At 38.9% G+C, this 20,019-nt stretch overlaps 8 protein-coding genes across 9 annotated transcripts in view; 2 read left to right on the forward strand and 6 right to left on the reverse strand.

Annotated features, from left to right (window-relative positions):
- The window catches only part of LOC104705351 (transmembrane 9 superfamily member 8), a gene marked incomplete in the record, with an annotated part of 4,268 nt that extends 2,275 nt beyond the window's left edge, over positions 1-1,993 (reverse strand). The window contains 7 exon segments of the mRNA XM_010421336.2: positions 1-86; positions 190-340; positions 423-535; positions 618-729; positions 824-933; positions 1,041-1,205; positions 1,751-1,993. Of these exon segments, the coding sequence (XP_010419638.1) occupies positions 1-86; positions 190-340; positions 423-535; positions 618-729; positions 824-933; positions 1,041-1,205; positions 1,751-1,891 (878 nt within the window).
- On the reverse strand, positions 2,562-4,175 carry LOC109124536 (CBS domain-containing protein CBSX3, mitochondrial-like). The gene is made up of 6 exons (XM_010421337.2): positions 4,036-4,175; positions 3,520-3,795; positions 3,349-3,430; positions 3,182-3,255; positions 3,041-3,101; positions 2,562-2,944 (listed from the first exon to the last, which is right to left on the reverse strand). Exons 2-6 carry the CDS (start codon positions 3,781-3,783, stop codon positions 2,802-2,804), a joined length of 624 nt encoding a protein of 207 aa, XP_010419639.1. The 5' UTR covers positions 3,784-3,795; positions 4,036-4,175; the 3' UTR covers positions 2,562-2,801.
- On the reverse strand, positions 4,287-6,208 carry LOC104705354 (chorismate mutase 2-like). Its single transcript, XM_010421339.2, has 6 exons — positions 6,104-6,208; positions 5,788-6,016; positions 5,239-5,325; positions 5,000-5,143; positions 4,822-4,914; positions 4,287-4,727 (listed from the first exon to the last, which is right to left on the reverse strand). Exons 2-6 carry the CDS (start codon positions 6,007-6,009, stop codon positions 4,485-4,487), a joined length of 789 nt encoding a protein of 262 aa, XP_010419641.1. The 5' UTR covers positions 6,010-6,016; positions 6,104-6,208; the 3' UTR covers positions 4,287-4,484.
- LOC104705353 (protein POLAR LOCALIZATION DURING ASYMMETRIC DIVISION AND REDISTRIBUTION-like) lies at positions 6,233-7,923 on the reverse strand. Its single transcript, XM_019228211.1, has 3 exons — positions 7,528-7,923; positions 6,851-7,371; positions 6,233-6,718 (listed from the first exon to the last, which is right to left on the reverse strand). Exons 1-3 carry the CDS (start codon positions 7,760-7,762, stop codon positions 6,524-6,526), a joined length of 951 nt encoding a protein of 316 aa, XP_019083756.1. The 5' UTR covers positions 7,763-7,923; the 3' UTR covers positions 6,233-6,523.
- Positions 8,613-12,044, reverse strand: LOC104705355 (serine/threonine-protein phosphatase 7 inactive homolog). 2 transcript variants are annotated; one of them, XM_019228212.1, is made up of 11 exons: positions 11,847-12,044; positions 11,542-11,705; positions 11,399-11,449; positions 10,706-11,314; positions 9,945-10,388; positions 9,713-9,853; positions 9,513-9,614; positions 9,229-9,387; positions 9,042-9,113; positions 8,920-8,940; positions 8,613-8,818 (listed from the first exon to the last, which is right to left on the reverse strand). In XM_019228212.1, the coding sequence occupies exons 1-11, from the start codon at positions 11,857-11,859 to the stop codon at positions 8,753-8,755; spliced, it is 1,842 nt and encodes a 613-aa protein (XP_019083757.1). In that variant the 5' UTR covers positions 11,860-12,044; the 3' UTR covers positions 8,613-8,752. The 2 variants fall into 2 exon arrangements, with proteins under 2 accessions (XP_019083757.1, XP_010419642.1); XM_010421340.2 differs by having other exon boundaries at positions 9,229-9,432.
- Positions 12,141-14,232, forward strand: LOC104705356 (ribosomal RNA small subunit methyltransferase H-like). Its single transcript, XM_010421342.1, has 5 exons — positions 12,141-12,638; positions 12,791-13,021; positions 13,121-13,189; positions 13,288-13,480; positions 13,697-14,232. Exons 1-5 carry the CDS (start codon positions 12,255-12,257, stop codon positions 14,125-14,127), a joined length of 1,308 nt encoding a protein of 435 aa, XP_010419644.1. The 5' UTR covers positions 12,141-12,254; the 3' UTR covers positions 14,128-14,232.
- On the forward strand, positions 14,371-16,996 carry LOC104705357 (argininosuccinate lyase, chloroplastic). Its single transcript, XM_010421343.2, has 5 exons — positions 14,371-14,768; positions 14,962-15,342; positions 15,710-15,858; positions 15,978-16,434; positions 16,528-16,996. Exons 1-5 carry the CDS (start codon positions 14,454-14,456, stop codon positions 16,780-16,782), a joined length of 1,557 nt encoding a protein of 518 aa, XP_010419645.1. The 5' UTR covers positions 14,371-14,453; the 3' UTR covers positions 16,783-16,996.
- On the reverse strand, positions 18,043-19,830 carry LOC104705358 (CBL-interacting serine/threonine-protein kinase 5-like). The gene has a single exon (XM_010421344.2). It carries the CDS (start codon positions 19,550-19,552, stop codon positions 18,200-18,202), a length of 1,353 nt encoding a protein of 450 aa, XP_010419646.1. The 5' UTR covers positions 19,553-19,830; the 3' UTR covers positions 18,043-18,199.

The following is a 20,019-nucleotide window of genomic DNA, read 5'->3' on the forward strand; positions in this document are numbered from 1 at the left end:
GAATTGACGATAGAGAACCAGTGAATTTGGTTATCACTCATCAGAAGATAAGAATCCCATCTAGATGCCCACTTCACTTCACTTTCCTGGACAAATATGGCAGTCGAAAATCAGAAGAAAAAAAATAATGAGAAACTTGATGACATTTATTTAAGACAGAAACCGTAGCGTACTTAAAGAAAAACTTGCCTGGAAATCGACATCATATGTGAAGATAATCTCCTTCTTTTGTTCAACTTCTTGAGGGGTAGCCGAGCTAACAACCAGACGTTTTGTGTGAGGATCACAGGTCGTGAGACGGGTCTTCTCACTCCATTCTCCCTCATACTCATGCTTCACACTATATATTAAGGAAAGGAATATCAGCACTGAAAGACAGGGGATCTCAAGAGATGTTCAAATTATGAATAAAAGAATGGCACCTGTAAGGTTTGACCTCAAATCCCACGATTCTTGCAGCATCAGTTTGCACATCTCTGTGATAGCGGACTATAAATGACAAGTGATTGTGCATAAAGAACTTCTGCTCTTTGCTCTGCGAATGCAAAAGGAACCTTAGAAAATCGAGCTAGCTAAGCATGAATTCCATTTAGTACCAACAATCCAAACCTACTTACCCCCTCGTACTGGCCTTTAAGACCAACATGATAACCGAGCTGATAAACAACAGAGGGAGAACCCTGGTCCACTCTTTCAATTGGAACCACCAGAGGAAGGTTGTCGAGGATCCTAACACACACAAGAAAGACTTGTCAAAAACTGACAGAGGAAAGTATGTTCCTCATACATAAAATCAAAGAGAAGTTTCTAGATTTGGTCTTACATGTTGACTCGGTACTCATCATCGATCTTTTCTTTAAACGCTTTGGCTGTCTTCGCATCAAGAGTGACTCGGCCGAGAATATTGCACATTTGTGCCTCCCGCATTTTGAACTGCAATTAATTCAACTCCGCAAGGTTAGAGTTAACGTACATGAATAAAGTTTTAACACAGACTGGTCAAATACAATACAAATTAAAAAAATGCAACAGAAACTAACCGTATATGGGGCATTTTCTATGCGGTCACCCCGAAGCACTTCTCCAAGATTCTCAGTACTGTCCACTATCTTCTTAGGGCGAATAAAAGGAAGGGAGTAATACGAGTATGGAAGCTGAGTCTTTATTGAAGTTAATTTATTCACTTTCACCTTCAGCTCATCACCCTGCATAACATACAAGGAGAGAGCAGAAAATAAGACTCAAAATTCGAATATGATTCCATCACTTCTACTTTTTTAGTAAAACCATGCAAGTATACTTTGATTGAGATTCGTAATAAAACATGCAGAACCGACACTGCACTTATACCCATAACTTGGATTTGGTAGCAATGCCAAGCGAATCAAGAGCGAGTGAGTACGAGATCACTAAGAACCTAACAAAACCAATCAAAATTAAAACGAATATGGCTAATCCTGAAGAACAAATATCGATGTAGCTCGCCTAAGATGCGACATTGTTCAGATCGAGAGACTTTTGAAGCATAAACGAAGTAAAATAAAAGCCTCAGCCGAACCAATCACCCATTCTGTGAGATTACATGCTTAAACCAAAGTCGGTGCATCACAGCACACACCAAATCTCATATTCTCTCACTTTCCCGAGGATCAAATGCGGACTAATCCTAAATGAAATCGAAACGCGAGATCCAGGAGATCCAATTCAGATCTAAAAGCCTAGAAATCTAAACGTTTTTTTTGTTTGTTACCTTCTCGAAATCCTGAGGAGCAACACCAGGGAGATAGAAAGAGTGAGCGCCATGGATGAAGAGCAGAAGAATCAAGGCGATCGCGGATCCAGAAGATTCCGATATCCTGCTACTGCTCCTCCTTAATAACTCCATAGCCATGGCTGTTACTAGACAAAAAGGAAGAAATAACCAGATCTGAAGCTACGCTACAGTTGTATATGACTCTTATACGCTTCGAGAGACTCGAGACCAAGACCCGCCTTGTAAATTGACTAATTGTAAATTGTAATGTTTTACATCCCGGTTTATATTTCCGGTTCGGCTCCTTACTCTTTGATCCTTATCAACCATTTATAACTCGCCACGTCAGCACTGCGCATGAAGCCCACCCTATCATAAACCATGATTAAACTAATCAATCAAAACTCAAAAGCATTGCTAAATGGCAAATGCTGATGAATAATTAACGAGTACTGATAGTATAGTGTCTTTCGTAATTTTAAGCAAAAAAATCGTACGGATTATACTTTTACATTATCTAATTAGCATTAACTATGCGTTTTTAAGAGTTTGTGTTAAAAACTTATATTGTGGTTTAAAGAGTATTATTTACCCAAATATTATGTAGTTTAGTCACATGAAGGTTTGGAGATCAAAATATGAGGTTACAGGTTTTAAATCGATTATAATTATTAGAAAATCTATCAATTTTTTACACTGTACCTGGATTACTTGTTTTGTATTTAATTTAATGATGGATTCTAATCTGATTTGAGTAATCCTCACACTATTAATTCATAACACAATCTAACAAAAACAAACATTATAATCATTCAAAGAGATCAGAGTCTTTGGTTTTATTATCATGCAGAGAAAGCGCAAGAAGAAGAGAAGGCAAAGCACGACAAGGCCATCGTTTTGACAAGTTAAACAACGAAACAACAAACATCAAACAGAACACAACAACAACAACAGGACAGCATATATACATTGATCTAAAAGCTTTTCAGATTCAGCAGGCACTAGACCAGAAACAAACGGTGACTCTTGTCTTACCAATCTTCAAGATCTAGTAACCTCCCTGAATAAACGCATTTAGGCGCTGAAGCTCCTCTCGGTGCTCACTCACCACAGCTCGGACCACATCTCCTATGGACACCATTCCGATCATGCCCTTGTCTTGGATTACCGGAATATGCCTGATTCGGTTGTCTGTACAACATTGCAAGGTCAGGAAACCGTATTATAATAGCTTTTAAACCCAAAAGTTTGTATCTTTGTTGGAGAAAGTATAGGTTTTCTGGTTACCTGTCATCAGTTGCATAGCTCGCAAGACCTTGGTCTCGGGTGTCACAGTGATAAGCTTATTCTGCAATAGTCAGTTCACAGATCAAGTCAGTTTCAATCCAGAGAAGCAAAGAGTAATCATATAATCTCGCATTTCCATACCTCTTCAGTCATAATGTCTCCAACTTTTGTTGATTTGGAAGATCTTCCTTGCACTATGATCTTCCTTAGGTAATCTGAATAAAACCACAATGTCGTAAATGAATCACACAAATCAAAAAAAACGCGCAACAAAAACTTTCCTTGGTTGGTTCAGATATAATATTTACCTCTCTCAGTAATGATCCCAGCAAGAGCTTGTTGCTCACCAGGTTTCACAACCACCAAGGCACCAACATTGTGTTGTGTCATCTAAAACAAAGCAAACACATCAAATTCCAAATTAACACACGGAGAGATGTGTATAAGTAAATCTAAAAGGGCAAAGAAGAGAAGCATACGGATTTAACAGCATCATAAACAGTGTCATCAGTAGTACACCAAAGCCAAGATCCATCAGCACTTTTGCCTTTGGCTTTCATGACATCAGAAATAGTCGTACTCTCGAATCCAGTTTCCTCCATACGAGCAGGTTTAGTTGATTCATAGCGTGAACCAACAAACACAGAAGGCTGAATCGCCGGGTTAATCACACGGAGATGTTGCAGCATAGAACCTTTCACAACATTTCCACCAGAGACGAAAGATCTAAGCACAGCTTGCATCTTTTTTTTCACCTGTGTCCCGCAATCAAATCTATCACTTATACTAAAAACGAGATCTATAATACGAACTAGCAATCACAATCATCTGATACCAAAAATCAACGAATCTAATGAGACTAGATCGGAAATAGAATGGTCTCTAACTATAAATGTATCTGATCGGCAAATCCTAAATAAGAAAGTTTCCTAAATCTGACTGTTAATACTATAGCTTCAGAGATAACGAAGAAGGAGAGAGAGATTGATTCATACCTGAGCTTAGAGAAGAGATCGTAGTTGAGGCTGAGCTTTGAGAAGAACCCTAGAGATTGAGGAAGAGACAGCTGACCAATACTGAGTTGAGTGGAGAGTTTGAAGGGTTCTTATGGATAATCATCAAATATATAAATAAACCATTTTTGATAGCGAAGTACTGACGACTTTTTTTTTTAAAATTTCTTTTCCTTAAAATATCTTAGAAAATTTTAAAAAGTGATGACTGTTCATTCAATTACTCTATCACATCCAGACAAAATATCAATAGGCCCACTATTAAACTTTAAATCCAGGCCCACTTTAACAAGGCCAGATTTTGATACAAATGAAAATAATTTTACTTGGCTTCCTTATTAGCTTTTTTTTTTTTTACTGTTTTACAATGGACTCATATATTTTCCTTATTTTCAACTTGGCTTTACAATGGGGAACTCAGATTGACAGATTCAATCGAGACGACGTAGAAGATACTCAACCTCGACGAGCTTAGTGAGAGGGATAAGCCATTCGCCATAGATGCGAGAAACAACCAACGGATCCACTTTATACTTCTTCTCACTCTCATCACCAGAGTCAGAAGAGATACACTTCACTTCTTGTCCAAACGTTTCTGCTTTCTTTTGGACTCTTTTCTTAACCATTTCTTCTACTTTCTCAAACGTCAAAAGCTTCATCAAAGCCTCTGTATCCTGTATAAGTTTTTCAGAAACCAAACCCGTATGGTGTGTGAGTCATCTCATATTAAAACCAAATCCAATCCACATTGTGACATATAAAATTTACCTTAGCGCGAATAGCAGGCTCGTAATCTTGTGGAGCATCTCTGAATTTGACCTCAGCTACAAATTTACCGTAGTGAATCCTTCTTGAAAGAGCCTTTACAAGATCAAATCAGACATAGAATAAACCACATGTAGAACTGATTATTATCTGTGAACTGAATTCAAAACGATCTCCTTACTTGTAAACAGGCGAGATCACTAGCAGCAGTTGATGGATAGTTTCCATCATCGCCTGGTTTGACGAACAAAGGAAGCAATTCTTTAAAGTAAACATCCCAAATCCGTTTGTTTATGTTAACGAATAAAGCCTTAGGATGCAAAACCTAAAGAAGAGAAGAGAGATTAAAAAAAAGTACTCTTAGAATAGAAGCATTTAGAGTTCTTAGGGAAGTGTTTATCAAAATTTACTACATCATACCGTTGGATATTTGTGCGTAGGAAACACAGGGTGAGGAATGTTGTCAAGGAAGAATGGATTCTCTTCCGGGTTTTCGTATCTTCCTACCTAAAGATACACATACATAAAGACTTTAAAGTGAACCAATCAACACAGCATATAGGCTCATATCCAGAAATCTCGAGCATAAGCTAAATGAGATGAATGTACCATGCAGAAACACATTCAGAACAAAAGTAAAACAACCCCTGTATGTATTGACAATGTTCCACATATAGTGAGGTTCATAATATAAAAAGGTGGAGCCTTTTTTTTTTTTGGCAGATTCAGACCCAATTCCAGACAAGAAGTTATCGCACAATTAGAGACAACACCAAGTTATCTTCTTTTGCGATGGAGGAGACACAAAACAAACAAACGCAAGCTAATTCAAGAATCCAGCCTTAGTGAAATTGACTTGTAGTTTGGTTTCTGCTACTTCCATGAAACAATCTATGGAAATTGATATAGCGAACCGAATCAAAACGAAGCATTGAACTCTAATTCTAGTTTTAAAAATGGGAAATGAACCTTAGCTTGGAGGAATTCAATTTCTCTGACGAAAAACTCGGTGAGAGAAGAGGAATTCCCAGAATCCTCGAAAGCAAGGGCATTGAGGGGAAACTGAGATCTTTCGATCAAGCTGAAGACTATTGTGTCTTCTTGCCTAATCAACGATTCCCTGATCGATTCAAGACTCAATACATCGGAACCCACCACAGAATCCGAGTTTGACTCGTTGACTCCTGCCATGCCACTTCTGCGAAACGCCAAAATTCCGACAAGATAAAACATCACAGTCATCGTCGATGGTGTAAAAGCTACAGATGAAGTTCAAAGGACTTACCTTGAACAATGAGTCAATGAAAGCTTCTTCTTCTTCCTCTCGTTTTTTGAGTCTTAACGTGCTTTTGGACTTTTTTTGTGCTTCTCCTCAGAGATATGCAAATTTTTTAATTTCATTTTCTCTATGAACAATTTATTTTTTATTTTTTTGGGCCCAAATTTGGACAAATTGAGGATATAAAGACAAATATATTAATTAATTAATTAATATGTTGCTTCTTCACAAAAAAAAATGACATACTCTGTTTTCACTTTTTGTAATGAAAACAAGAAATAAACAAATAGTATCTTCTCACCTAGAAACAGGGTAAGGGTGAGTTCGAGAGCTAGAGTTGATTATTATTCTAGAAGAAGGTTCTGGAATACGTTCAGAGACTATATAAGCAGTGTCTTTCCACCAAGAAGCTTCCGTCTCTTTCAACTATAGCCTTTGTTTGGCATCTTCCAATGCAATCTCTAACTCTTTTATCTCCTCTTCTTGTCTTGTCTCCATTACCTCGTGTAGTCTTCTCTCCAGCTCATAAGGACACACTCCTTGTTGTTGCTCCATTATTCCTGGACACACGTGTCCGAATCTTGTTCCTTCTGAATCTTCTTCACTCTTCTCTGAAACCTCCTGTGAATCCATGATAGTTCCATTAATCTTAGAGAGAAAATAGTTAATGTTTCACGGTTCTCTATGTTATGTTGGTCAAATACGTCAATCTCAGATAGTCAAACTAATGATCTGCTTAGACAAGTACTTTACCTTAAGATTAGAACATTGGCCATCCTGGCCTTGACCAATCTGAAGAAGCTTAAACTCAGCTTCAAGTTCAGCTTCAAGCTGATCCATATCACCTCCAAAATCATCCCCTCGCTTAAACACATAATGTGACAAAGACCCTTCACCTCCAACACTCAAAGATGTCTCCAGGATCTGTGGAGAGTAATAGTGATCAGTAGTAGAAGACTCAGGGCCATCTACAACTTCACTAATGGTAGAATAAGCAGCAGATGTTTCACTTCTCTCTTGCTTCCCAAACTGAAACCCTAGCTGTTTTCGCCTTAAATCATCCTTGTGAAACTTTAGAAACTTCTCTATATCGTTACGTAACTCGACAAACTCTTGCTGTTTCCGCCTTAGTTCTTCGTTCCGACGTTCCAAAACCTTCTCTAAATCGTTCTGTAGCTCAACGATCTTGTGAATCTCTTCTCTACCAGTAGCGATCAGATGCAGCAGATAACAACTCACTCCAATACTAAACAAAAATTCCCTCCTTTGCAATTCTAATATAGACCAAAAGATATGTCACAAACACAATTGACAGACAATCATAATAAACTGATCAGTCAAATTGGCATCTTAAACAGTTTTGTTAATAGATTGAATCATTCAAATCAGTAATCTTGCAAAGTGAAATGAAAGATTATTCATGTGTTTACCGGAAGAATCGATCGTACGTGGCGTCGAATCTGAGGATTGGCCAAGATGAACATCATCCTCAGAGCAAGTTTTGATCCTCACATCATCACAGGGTGACACGCGTGCTTCAGCCGTAGCCGTCTTCTTTCCTTTGACCTTTCTCTCATGTGGGGAGAACCATCGAGATACGATTCTCCGTGGCGAAGGACATCTGATCCGGATGCATCCTGCTCCCACTCCACCACCGTCATCCATCGGACGATTCGAATATTTCACCTCCGAGATCAATCGGTAAAGAGAAGAAGACAGAGAGAGATAGAGTTTTAAAAGAGAGAGAGAAAGAGGAATGATATTAATGAGAATCACGAGGAGAGGCAGAGTGTTGTGTTCTTTCAACTTCTTCGATCTACAAACCAATAAAAAGCGTTTGGAGGGAAACTTTTGAATTGTTTTGGTAACTCTTTTAATGCCAGTCACCTCTCCTTTTCCCAATTTATTATACTAGTAATTATAAAATCTACATATAATTATTGGCATGACTATAAAAAATCTATGACTCATTTGGTAAAATCATTCACTTTTTCTTTTTCTTTTGACAAATGGTGATTTAAATACTTAAAATAGTGATTTTATGGTCAAGAGTCAAGATTCAAGACTCTAGATTTAGTACTAGTATGTTTGAAGATGATCAAACCAGGTCATAAGCCAATTGAGAATTTTTTTAGCCACAAATGGTAAACGAGTAACGTTGACCAAAAGAAAATGGTAATAAAGTAACACAAATTCAGTAATATTATTATTGTCACATTTTTTATTTTTTTAACGGCTGGCCGGCCATTGATATTGACATTGCTGTTTGTAGACCATCGTTTATAGAGTAGTACCAAATGTCCTTGGAAAAAGACCATAATAAATTCGAAACAAGTTGGTGTTTGTTTTTGTTTTGAATAAAGAATCTTTTCAATTTTGGATCTGCCTTTACCTAGCTTATTCCCGATGAAGTAAGCAGCTGATCATAACTTTGTTTGATAGTTAGATCAATTTGTAAATTTCACAAATCCTTAAAGAGGAAAAATAATGAATTTGATAGTACTATTGTAGTAACGAAAAAAAAGCTAAACCAACATGTATTACAGTTGACGAAAATGTTTTACAGTTGATTTTTACAGTACAAAGTTAATATGGAGAACAAAAGGAAAACCAAAAAAAAAAAAGCAAAATCGTTGGTTCTCAAGTCTCAATGGGTCAGAGCGAAGATGACATTTGGCTTATCACCTCCAATGTGGCTTTCGTCTTCGTTAAATGATCCATCTACGTTTTGTTCAAAACACACTCTTATTAGTTCAATCACCAATTCTTTACATTTCTAAAAAATTAAATATGTTTTCTGAACTTTGGTCTCCAGGGCTTACCAATTCCTTCTCTCTGTTGTCCTGCGTATATACAAAAGACAAAATCCACAGGTCAGTCTTCTTTACAAGAGATTACCTGCTTGTGAAGAAACTAAAAAAAGGGGTTTACAATGTATTTATACCCTAGTTTGAATCTCCTGTTTGAGAGCGCTTATCAGTCTAAACAAGTAGTCGTAGTTGGATTTGTGAGGCTCCTGCCATCATCGCAATCATATACAAATAATCAAGATCTTCATCATAAACCATTAATCAAGATCATCATCATCATCATACAATGATCAATAATGTTTCATTATGTTATGTTATTACCTCAATGCTCTCTGGAAGAGGAAGACCTTCAAATACTTGAGGAGGCTCTCGAAGCTGAAGGATCTGACTCGGGTCATTTGGCAATGGAACGGTCCAAGAAGGCGGATTAGCAATCCCAATTGATGCAAAACCGTTTCCAGTTCTGTTCTCCCACATTTGCTGTTGTTGAGTTGAAGATCTATCATTAATGCTCTGATGTTGTAACTATGAAAGAAAACACAAGAATAAGCCTAAGACAACTGGTACAAAATGTTCAAAATTTCCAGCGTTTTTAGTTTTTTTACCCTTGGAACATTTTCGACTGTGTACGAAACAAATCTGGGTTCTGTAAAGTTGGGAGGCTCAAGAACAACATATGCCCCTTCGTTTTCATAGCTTCTTGAACCCTGAAAGTGAAAATTAACAAAAGAACCAGTTTAAAAAACAACAGGAACAGGTAGCAGTCGGACTCTGTTTGTTGTAAGAGGAGGCTAAGGGAAATGACCTGTGAGAACATTGAGGCACTGAAGATTGTGCAAAGCTTTCCAGATTCTACTTCATGATCTATGGAGTAACCGCTTAGCATGTTTCCCATGTCTTCTCGATCTGCTCGTGCATCAGGGCCTTCATGTGATCTTATAATCATCTAAGATGGAAAACAAACAGATACAATCTACATAAATAAACAAACTGGAATAAGATAAGGAGACGCTTTTAACCCAAAGTTTTACACTTACCTTTAAGTTAGACTGTTTTAGAAAAGTCTCGGTGCAATCAGCTCCCCAAAGAAGACCCTTGTAATTGCTTTCGCTCAGACCATCAGCCATCCACGGACATGACCATAAAACATGGTTAAGAGTTATATTCTCGTCATCGTTATCACCAATTTGTCTCCTCTCAATCTTGTCAAGTTCCTCTAAAGAACCCAACAACAAAGACGGATTCACAGTGTCTTCTTGGACTCGAGAACTTTGAAAGAGACCTCCATGAGTTGCGTAGACGCTATTTGATATGACCGATGCCAAAGGTAACATCTTAAAACAATCGATACACTTGGAGTACAGCATCGGACCATGCTCACCATACCTGACACATATTTCTTTCAAGAAATCAAGCTCTTCTGCAGAAACTCTTGTTTCAGAGCTTCCTCGAAGTAAAACTACATTCTTAGGCATCAGAATCTGTAGTTAGAAACAGCAAGTATCGATCAGATGGGAACAATTATGAATTAAGACAGTTAAACAGATAAAGTGAAAGAAAACATATCTAGGGCCTTAAATCTAATGCTTTCATGTTAATATTAAGCAAACTCATGTTGAATACACTATTTGTGATTACTGAAAACAAATCTAATGCCTTCAACATTAACAATGCTTAAGCACAGAAAATAGTGTTTTTATAGTTTAAAAGACAAAACACGGGAGAGGCCTAACACTTGAACTAGCGTTCCATCACAAACAATCTAATAAGATAAAAGGAAAAAAGTATACATATGTACCTTCCAAGCTAAGAGAACCAAGAACACTTCTAGGCTCCAAGAACCGCGACCAATATAATTACCGTTGAACACAAACGACTGATTCTGTGAAGGCCTGCCTGATTGATCAAAGATTTTGAGGAGATCGTGTAACTGACCGTGGAGATCCCCAACCACAATCACTCTAGAATTCTCACTATTGATTTTAACGCAATTGGATTCTTTGTTTAGAATCTGTGAAGCACAATCCACCAAAGAAACAGCCACAGTATGTGGTAAGACCATAGGAAACTCAGAAACAGAGTTCTTCCATGTGAACTGATTTAGCAAACCCATCAAAGTCTCAACCCATTCAAGAGTTAGTCGTGACACCAAAGGCCATGAGATTGGCTCCAAAATAATGTCACCAAAATCCCCACCCACAGAATCATCTCCGTTCCCCAAATAAATCTCCATCTCCATTGGCTCAGTCATGTCATCAAGATGATCAACAGTTTCAGGTTCGTATTTTCTACTACTCGTTCCTTGTACACTTGATATCATCCTAGTCACCTGTTGCTTCTCTTGATCATCCAATGTCTCATAGTGAAACCCACGAAGAGACTTTAAAGAACGGTCTGAGTTACTCACCTGCACAAAACAATTCAAAAATTTTCACATTTACTGCTCCACCATTAACTCTAAAGACATCATAAAGATGTAGTATATACTTACCACTTGCTTTAAAACCGAACACAGGATTCGAGTTACACTATTCTCCGGATCCTGATGAAGCAAAGAACATAACTTTGGGCGTTAAGGGTGCAAAAGCAAATAAAGATATAAAAGACATTACTAATAAGCTCAGACTAACATACTTTAAGAAAGTCACGATCAGCACCACGTCGAGATATTTCTTTCAACATAAGCAGAGTACGCAGTTGCTTATAATTCTTCATTCTCGTTGTTTTAACCGCACTTAGCTTCGTGAATGCGAATTTGCAAGCTTCAAGTTTCGCGTCTAGAACCCTTTTTGATATTTCTACAGAAATCAAAACCATCACAATGTTATCACATTACTGGTTTTTGCTCGGACACGGAGACAATTTTCATGGGGATGAACCAAATCAAACTGACTGGAAAAAAAAAAAAAAAAAAAATTCAATCGAAAAAAACAAATTACCTGGAGGCGGCATATCGAAAAAATTGAAAATTTCACCGTGAGATTGACAGTGAACGGGAAAATAACCACAGTGCGGTGAGTTCGTCGACGCAGTTCCGGCGTCGATGTCGATTTACAACCGCCGTTTCACCACCGAGGAACGAGCGTTTTCCTTTTAACTTCTTGCCGGTTCTAGGGCAAAGAAACCACGCGCATTCCGCTGCTTAGAAAGCGAAAAGGATGTTGTTTTCCAGTACTAATGGGCCGGCCCATATTTTTAAAGGCCCAAACTTAGAAAAATAAAAAAAACCAGAGTCTTCTCTCTCTCGGGAGTGAGAGAGATTTGTGATTGACCAAACCAGTCGAATTAGCTCTTTCTGATAAACCTCAACAATGGCGAAAGAGAAGGCATGAGAAGAAGAAACGGGAATGGCGGGAGTGATTAGGGCTAAGCAGCTGTTTCTATGCTCTTCGATTCTCGCGAGCAACAATAGCAAGATTCTGTTACGCGCTCCTCGGCGTAGTATCAATGTAATTTCGGGGAATCTCAATTCGAGCGAGACGAAGAAGAAGGAGAAAGATAAGAGGAAGAGGAGGAAAGAGATTGAGGTGGAAAAAGCGACGGCGGAAGCAGTGGTGAATAAGGAAAAGCGGAGGACAAGGTCGAGCAGAGAGTATGAGCTCGCCGACGATGGCGAAGTCCCCTCCTCACATGTGCCTGTGATGCTCGGCGAAGTTGTCGACGTTTTCTCTTCCGTTCGATTGCGAAGTTTCGTTGATTGTACTCTTGGTGCAGCTGGTCATTCATCTTCTGTAAGTTCCTCCTAATCTTGAACAAACTGTTGCATAGGATCTTGAGGAATTAGATTATTAGGTTTGATGAACAAACTTGTATGCTTTAGATGTTTAGTTGCTATTGTTTGCATGTGTAAATGGACTGTGAATGTTGTAAGTTTCCATTTCAGATTATTCAAAGCCACACTGAATTGAAGCATTTTATTGGAATGGATGTTGATCCTGTGGCTAGAAAACTGGGTCACTTTCATATTGATTCTCTCATGCATCCAACTTTGAAGGCGTCTATTGTTTTGAAGAACTTCAAATACATCAAATCTGTGATTGCTGATACTCAACCGGAGTTGTTAGATGTAGGTGTCGATGGTATTCTTATGGACCTTGGAATGTCATCTATGCAGGTTAAATTTGTGATTTTCACAAGCAATTTGTTTCTGTTTCCTTGTATTGATGTTGTTGACACCACTCACTTACGCTCTTTACAACCTTGTGCATGGCAGGTAAACAATCCTGATAGAGGGTTTAGCGTTCTTCAAGAGGGGCCTCTTGATATGCGCATGGATCCTCAGGTGAGGGGGTACTTGCAGTAGAATGAACCTGAGGGTTTTTGAATCTCTTGGAATCTATGCTGAAGTTTTTCCTAACCTTGTCCACTAACATGTGACAGGGGAGTCTAACAGCAGAAGATATAGTGAATTCTTGGCCAGAATCTGAACTTGGGAGAATCCTACGGGACTATGGCGAAGAAAGCAACTGGTATTCACTTCAGAATAGAATTGTTAAGGCTAGACTTAATGGCGGGTTACATTCTACTGGGGAACTAGTTGATCTCATTCGGAATGTGTCACCAGGAAGCAGAGGTATATATATCATATGATATATCTGTATATGACTTAGATGTCCGTAATCTATCTTGAGATTTCATGATTTGCATTTGCATCTCAATGAGAATTTCCAATTAGTGTTCCTAGTCAAAGATTTGGTTTGCCAGGTATAGGAAAACAAAAGAATGAGTATGTGTGAATGATAATCCTTTTAATCTTTTATTAATTCGACTTCCGTTTGAAATGCTATAGGAGGCAGACAAGGTTGGATAAAAACAGCAACACGTGTGTTTCAAGGCCTAAGGATTGCAGTGAACGATGAACTCAAGACGCTACAAAACTCACTATACTCGTCGTTCGATGTTCTGTCTCCAGGTGGAAGACTAGCAGTCATCTCCTTTCACAGTCTGGAGGATCGGGTTGTTAAACAAACGTTCCTCGACATCTTAGGATTTCAAAGAGAAGAGATCAACGGAGAGAGAAGTATTATTGTAAAACCGGAAAGGCAAATCGAAGAAAGTATAGATAAGGAGTTGAAAGACAAAGAAGCATGGATCAAGCAGACAGTAACTGCGTCGAAAGGAGTGATACTGACAAAGAGACCAATAACGCCTTCAGAGGAAGAGGAGAAACTGAATCGCAGAGCCAGGAGTGCTAAGTTGAGAGTGATTCAGAAGTTGTGATTGCGCTTTGAAATGTTTTTTTCATTATTTAGATGGAATTCGTCAAGTTCGATTTAGTGGACTATCAAATTGTTAAAGCTCTAACTAAGCTCCCCCATTCAAATAGTTAAGGTTTTTTTAACAAGAAAATTAGAAATAGCCGAAGAGGGTTACCTAAACCGTGTTAAACCAAACGGAATGATTTCAATTTCGTCAAATCAGACCGGTTAAAATAAACTATTTTCTTTGACCATACCAGTTAGGTATCTGACTGTTGTCGCCTCCCGTAAACACACCCACTTGGACCTCCGAAACCCTTCTTCTTCTTCTTCTCACTCCTCCACGAAATGGGAGCAGTTGATCTCTCTTTCTCACAGAGTCTACTCTTATCTCCGTCGCGTTCCACTCCTACCTCCTCCACACACCGTTCCATCTCTTTTCTCCCGGCGGGAAGCAACAAGTCACGGAGTCTGCCGCCGTTGCGTTCAATGAGCCACGATGACGACACGGCCTCTAAGGAGGCCAAGCTATGGGGCGGAAGGTTCGAAGAGAGTGTCACTGAGAAGGTGGAGATGTTCACTGAGTCAATTTCATTCGATAAAGTTCTCTACAAGCAGGACATTATGGGTAGCAAAGCTCATGCTACAATGCTCGCTCACCAGGTTTTAACTTCATGCATTGCTATAACTTCATCTGTAGATTTTATTCGAATTGGGTTAGTTTTGATCTGGGGTTGAGTAACAGAGGTGATTGTTTGTTGGAGATGAGAGCTCCTTTGCTGCGTTATGTTTGATTTGATATCTTTCTTCTAAGTCATGCTAAAGTCAGGACAATCCCAATGGTTTGTTATTGCAGGGCCTAATAACTGATAGCGACAGGGATGCCATATTGAAAGGTCTTGATGATATCGAGAGGCAGATTGAAGCTGGTAAGTTTGAGTGGAGGACAGATCGAGAAGATGTGCATATGAACATTGAAGCAGCTCTTACTGATCTTATTGGTGAACCTGCAAAGAAACTTCACACAGCACGGAGCAGAAATGATCAGTGTGCTACTGATTTCAAGCTTTGGTGCCGTGAGGCTATCGACACGATCATTGTTAAGATCAGAAATCTTCAGACATCACTTGTTGCATTGGCTTTGAAGAATGAGGCGTTGATTGTTCCTGGATATACTCATCTTCAAAGAGCACAGCCTGTTTTGCTACCCCATGTCCTCTTAACTTTTGTGGAGCAGGTTTGGATTTCCTTCTTTAGTTTTCCTTTTTGAGTCCCTTTTTGTTTTGTTTTCTGGTGAGGCTATGTGTTATAGTCATATTTAGCTGCAGCCAGCAGCAATTTTTAACCATAATTTGTTTTTACGAAGTTTATCTTCTGGTGATTAGGTCTTCCTTTATAATTCTGCATTGATTAGTCTGTGCCTTAAACCATCATAGGTTCTTACATTTTCTGAGATCTCTCTCACACAATCATCTTATATATACCTAGTTACCAATTAGTCTTTTCCTGCCTCAGAACATCAAAGGGTTCTTACAGTTTACTTTCGCACTATCTTCTTATTAGGATTTTACTTTCTTGACTGGTACTTTGTTCATGTATGGCAGCTCGAACGTGATGCTGGTCGTTATATGGACTGTCGAGCAAGGCTAAATTTCTCCCCCCTAGGAGCTTGTGCTTTGGCTGGAACTGGTCTACCTATTGATAGATTTATGACTGCAAATGCTCTTGGGTTTACCGAACCAATGAGAAACAGGTATGTTCCTAGTTCTTGTATTGGCTGCATCAACTCTCTCTCTCTCTAGTAATATGTCTTTCTCTGTAGGTTTACGGTTTCTAATTTAGTAAGTTTTTTTTCTTCTTTATTTGAAATAGCATCGATGCAGTTTCAGATCGAGACTATGTGTTGGAGTTCTTATATGCAAATTCCAACACAGGCATTCACCTGTCACGGCTGGGAGAAGAGTGGGTTCTTTGGGCATCCGAAGAGTTTGGTTTCATGATTCCAAGCGATTCCGTCTCAACTGGAAGCAGTATAATGCCACAGAAGAAGAATCCAGACCCAATGGAACTTGACAGAGGGAAATCTGCAAGAGTCATAGGCGATTTGGTCACTGTCCTGACCCTGTGCAAAGGACTTCCACTTGCTTACAACCGAGATTTCCAAGAAGATAAAGAACCGATGTTCGATAGTACCAAGACAATAATGGCGATGATAGATGTCTCTGCAGAATTTGCCCAGAATGTAACATTCAACCAAGAGAGAATTAAAAAAAGTCTCCCCGCGGGACACCTTGACGCCACAACTCTGGCCGATTACCTTGTGAAGAAGGTAAATGTCAGTTTAAATTTATCAAAATCTTTCATTTTGTATCTAGAGTCAGAAAGATAAATACTGTCTTCTTCTTTTTTTGTTGATACTCAGGGGATGCCTTTTAGGTCATCTCATGACGTAGTTGGGAAACTAGTTGGAGTTTGCGTCTCAAGAGGCTGTGAACTTCAGAACTTAAGTCTTGAAGAGATGAGAAAGTTGAGCCCTGTGTTCGAAGAAGATGTGTTTGGATATCTGGGCGTCGAAAATTCAGTCAATAAATTCAGTTCCTATGGGTCAACTGGATCAAACTGTGTAGCTGAGCAACTTGGCTACTGGGTCAACAAGCTGAACATGACTACCACCTGAGCTGGACCAAAACATTAGCAAAAGAGTCGTCTGTTTTTCTTTTTTTGTATTGTGAGGATATTGGTTATCAAATACCAGGGAAACTTTCAAGTAAAATGTTGCAGCAGATTGAGGTAGACAATACATTGGTGCCTTTGCGTTGCAAAACCCAAAAAATAAGTGTTACTGAAGTTTTGTAATATTTGAAATCTAGATATTGTGTAAGTGTTTGGTATGCTTCTCGTTTCAGATGTTCTCTAAAATATCAATGTTCAATTCAATATATCCAAACATCAAATCAAATACTAGTGGATTGCACTTGGATGTGAATTTTTGGAACATGGGAGGACCCCACATGTCATGACATCCTCCTTAGGCGCTGCAACATCTGTTACATGTTATGTAACTTACATTGTTCCAAAATGTCATTCTCCACTTTTTATGACCAAACATAAATTGACACAAACACATACCAGTAATAACCTCATTGGTGTTTCCTCTTCTCCAAAAATAGTTAGATCTAATCTAATCTAATCCAAAAACTCTCCTTTCATTCTCGATATAATAATAATATCCTATTTGATGGTTGAGTCACTTTCTGACTTTGACACAATTCTTGTCCTAAAATCCCATGTTAGCTACCACTGGTTAATGCTTTTTTTAGATTATTGGTCGGATATTAACTATGGTGAAAGGCTCCATCATTTTTTTTTTTTAATTTAAATTGTTTTTTATTACACTCAGTGGACCTCATTTCTCTTGTTATCTGGTGAACCTCATTTCTCTTGTTATCTTGACCTTAATCCTTGTTTTTGTTTGTATTCATTTTAACTTCTTTGGGGATTTTTCTGTCACGTAACTCAGTATCAACTTATACGCCACTAATTCTTAACACGATTGGGTTTCTTAGAATTCCGTAGAAAGATGTAGTCGTGTCTTTTTGGTAACACTAAACAATCTCATTTATACAGAAAATTCAGATTAACATGATCTTCATCACACCAATCACTTTTTATCCCTATCTCACGATTATGCCCAACTACAAATTGAAGTTAGACATGTCGTAGATTGATTAATCACAAAAAAAGTCGTCGGATAAATAAAATTTTAATTTGTTGCGACTTTGTCCTCCTCTCCACTAACTCGAAATAATATTCTTCAATGATTTTGACCTGGTAACAGAAGTGTCGATCTTTTCGAAGTCTGTAAGACACTACACGTGGCTAACTTCTAAACCAACAAGACTCAACGTAACACTTTCTAATTTGTCGACTAATATAATATAATCCCAAATTAATTTTAATGTAAAGACAACAAAAACCAAAACTTTATTAAACCAAAGAAAAATTTTAGGTTCAATGTAACAGTTTCTTCTTATACTACAATAACCGGAAACCGGTTAACTCAAGAACCGGAAACCGGTTAACTCAAGAACCGGTCAAGAATCTTTGGGAGAAGCGTTGTTGTTATTATCGCCGTGCCAAGACCAGACGATGTCGTTTAACGCCGGCCGTACTTGTTCTTCGTATAACCTATCGTACTCCAACGTATCTCCCGCCGATTTGCAGAACTCAACCACCGATATCTCCGGCGCTACTTCGAACACTTCCGCCGTCATCGAAAGCCTTCCTTTTCTCCCTTCCGTTTTACCTTCCATCTTCACTTTGAAATCCTTGGTGATCTTCACTTTCATGTTCATCTCCTTCGTAACCGTTTCGATCTTCTCCATCACCTCCGTCGCCGAAGACCGCGACGTGAACACCGATTGAACCTTCCTCTTGCTCTCGAACAAGCTCGACAGATCGAATCCGGAAGACATCGAGGAGATGAACTCGAAAGCGTTGAAGAATTTAGGCGAGACCGGCTCTGTTTGATTTTCCCAATCTCCGTCTTCTTCTTCTTCGTCTCCTCCTCCGCTGTTGTTGCTGCTGCTCTGAGAACAGATCGGTTCTTCGATTTTGAAAGCTAACGGCGGGGTGAAGTTTTTACGGAGCCAAGGGGTTCTCATAATCGCCGGGATCGAGATCCGTCGATCTGGATCTACGACGAGGAGTTTCAAAATCAACCTCCTAGATTCCGGCGAAAACCACGGCGGAAACTCGAAATCAGCTCTGAAGATTTTCCGGTACATGTTCATAAGATTCTCGTCTTGAAACGGCAAACAACCGGCGAGGAGAACATACAAAACGACGCCGCATGACCATATATCAGCTTTGGCTCCGTCGTAACCTTTCTTCCTTAAAACCTCCGGCGCAACGTACGCCGGAGTTCCGCACTGCGTGTGAAGCAATCCGTCTTGGAGGATCTGTTCAGGCAAAGCGGACAATCCGAAATCCGAGATTTTCAGATCTCCGTTCTCGTCTAAGAGAAGGTTCTCAGGTTTCAGATCGCGATGAGAGACGCCTCTGCTGTGGCAATAATCAACGGCTGAGATTAACTGCTGGAAATATCTGCGAGCAGCGTCTTCGTGAAGCTTACCTTTGGAGATTTTGCAGAAAAGCTCGCCGCCTCTAACGAACTCCATGACGAAGAAGATCTTCGTTTTCGTAGCCATGACTTCTTTTAGCTCGACGATGTTTGGATGACGAACGAGCTTCATGATTGAGATCTCTCGTTTGATTTGTTCCATCATGCCTGGTCTCTTCATTACTTGATCCTTGTTGATGACTTTGATGGCGACGCACTCGCCGGTTGTTATCTCTTTGCCGTAGTAGACTTTAGCGAAGGTTCCTTTGCCTAGTAGTCTTCCCATCTCGTACTTTCCGAACAAGATTCTCCGTTCTTCCTCCATTGGATTATATATAGGTTTCGTCTTTAGTCTCAAGTGAAAAAAAAAAAGAAGAAGAAGAAGGTGATATAGTAGAGAGGAGAGGGTTAAGAGAAGGTGGTGTTGAACCAAGAGGTTTGGTTAGTACATGAGAAGATATTATTGTCGTAGGTGAAGTAGAGTAATTCCATGGAGCTTATTTGGGAGAGGAAGATGAAGAAGATGACGATGAAGTGAATAACAAAGAGGAGATAAACAACACAGTTACGTGGTGTCCTCTTTTTATATTAACTTGATCAGGCGATCACATGTCACACCGCAATACGTAACTTTTCTATAATATGTAAAAAATTATTTAATTATTAAATATATACTATATATATTTATACAAAATTAAATGTTTGCAGTTACTTTTACTAGTGGTGCTGGCAAATGTTAATGTTTTATGTTATAGTGTTTGATACTTATTTTTTTTTTTTTTTTTTACCTTT

The sequence above is a fragment of the Camelina sativa genome, chromosome 8 (genome assembly GCF_000633955.1).
Source record: "Camelina sativa cultivar DH55 chromosome 8, Cs, whole genome shotgun sequence".
NCBI lineage: Eukaryota > Viridiplantae > Streptophyta > Magnoliopsida > Brassicales > Brassicaceae > Camelina > Camelina sativa.

What these genes read in the sequence shown, in the direction of transcription:
- LOC109124536 (XM_010421337.2), bottom strand. Translation starts at nt 3,783, where the DNA reads ATGCAAGCTGTGCTTAGATCTTTCGTCTCTGGTGGAAATGTTGTGAAA. An exon ending in TTTATGATGCTGTTAAATCC is followed by an intron (nt 3,431 to 3,519) that starts GTATGCTTCTCT and finishes GCTTTGTTTTAG; the next exon opens with ATGACACAACACAATGTTGG. An exon ending in AGCTATGCAACTGATGACAG is followed by an intron (nt 2,945 to 3,040) that starts GTAACCAGAAAA and finishes AATGTTGTACAG; the next exon opens with ACAACCGAATCAGGCATATT.
- LOC104705354 (XM_010421339.2), bottom strand. Translation starts at nt 6,009, where the DNA reads ATGGCAGGAGTCAACGAGTCAAACTCGGATTCTGTGGTGGGTTCCGAT. An exon ending in TTGAATTCCTCCAAGCTAAG is followed by an intron (nt 5,326 to 5,787) that starts GTTCATTTCCCA and finishes GTGTATCTTTAG; the next exon opens with GTAGGAAGATACGAAAACCC. An exon ending in CTACGCACAAATATCCAACG is followed by an intron (nt 5,144 to 5,238) that starts GTATGATGTAGT and finishes TCTCTTCTTTAG; the next exon opens with GTTTTGCATCCTAAGGCTTT.
- LOC104705353 (XM_019228211.1), bottom strand. Translation starts at nt 7,762, where the DNA reads ATGGATGACGGTGGTGGAGTGGGAGCAGGATGCATCCGGATCAGATGT. An exon ending in ACGTACGATCGATTCTTCCG is followed by an intron (nt 7,372 to 7,527) that starts GTAAACACATGA and finishes GGTCTATATTAG; the next exon opens with AATTGCAAAGGAGGGAATTT. An exon ending in GCCAATGTTCTAATCTTAAG is followed by an intron (nt 6,719 to 6,850) that starts GTAAAGTACTTG and finishes ATGGATTCACAG; the next exon opens with GAGGTTTCAGAGAAGAGTGA.
- LOC104705355 (XM_010421340.2), bottom strand. An exon ending in CTGATCGTGACTTTCTTAAA is followed by an intron (nt 11,450 to 11,541) that starts GTATGTTAGTCT and finishes TTGCTTCATCAG; the next exon opens with GATCCGGAGAATAGTGTAAC. An exon ending in AACAGGAGATTCAAACTAGG is followed by an intron (nt 8,941 to 9,041) that starts GTATAAATACAT and finishes GTATATACGCAG; the next exon opens with GACAACAGAGAGAAGGAATT.
- LOC104705356 (XM_010421342.1), top strand. Translation starts at nt 12,255, where the DNA reads ATGGCGGGAGTGATTAGGGCTAAGCAGCTGTTTCTATGCTCTTCGATT. An exon ending in CAGCTGGTCATTCATCTTCT is followed by an intron (nt 12,639 to 12,790) that starts GTAAGTTCCTCC and finishes TTTCCATTTCAG; the next exon opens with ATTATTCAAAGCCACACTGA. An exon ending in TGTGTCACCAGGAAGCAGAG is followed by an intron (nt 13,481 to 13,696) that starts GTATATATATCA and finishes GAAATGCTATAG; the next exon opens with GAGGCAGACAAGGTTGGATA.
- LOC104705357 (XM_010421343.2), top strand. Translation starts at nt 14,454, where the DNA reads ATGGGAGCAGTTGATCTCTCTTTCTCACAGAGTCTACTCTTATCTCCG. An exon ending in CTACAATGCTCGCTCACCAG is followed by an intron (nt 14,769 to 14,961) that starts GTTTTAACTTCA and finishes TTGTTATTGCAG; the next exon opens with GGCCTAATAACTGATAGCGA. An exon ending in TCTTAACTTTTGTGGAGCAG is followed by an intron (nt 15,343 to 15,709) that starts GTTTGGATTTCC and finishes CATGTATGGCAG; the next exon opens with CTCGAACGTGATGCTGGTCG.
- LOC104705358 (XM_010421344.2), bottom strand. Translation starts at nt 19,552, where the DNA reads ATGGAGGAAGAACGGAGAATCTTGTTCGGAAAGTACGAGATGGGAAGA.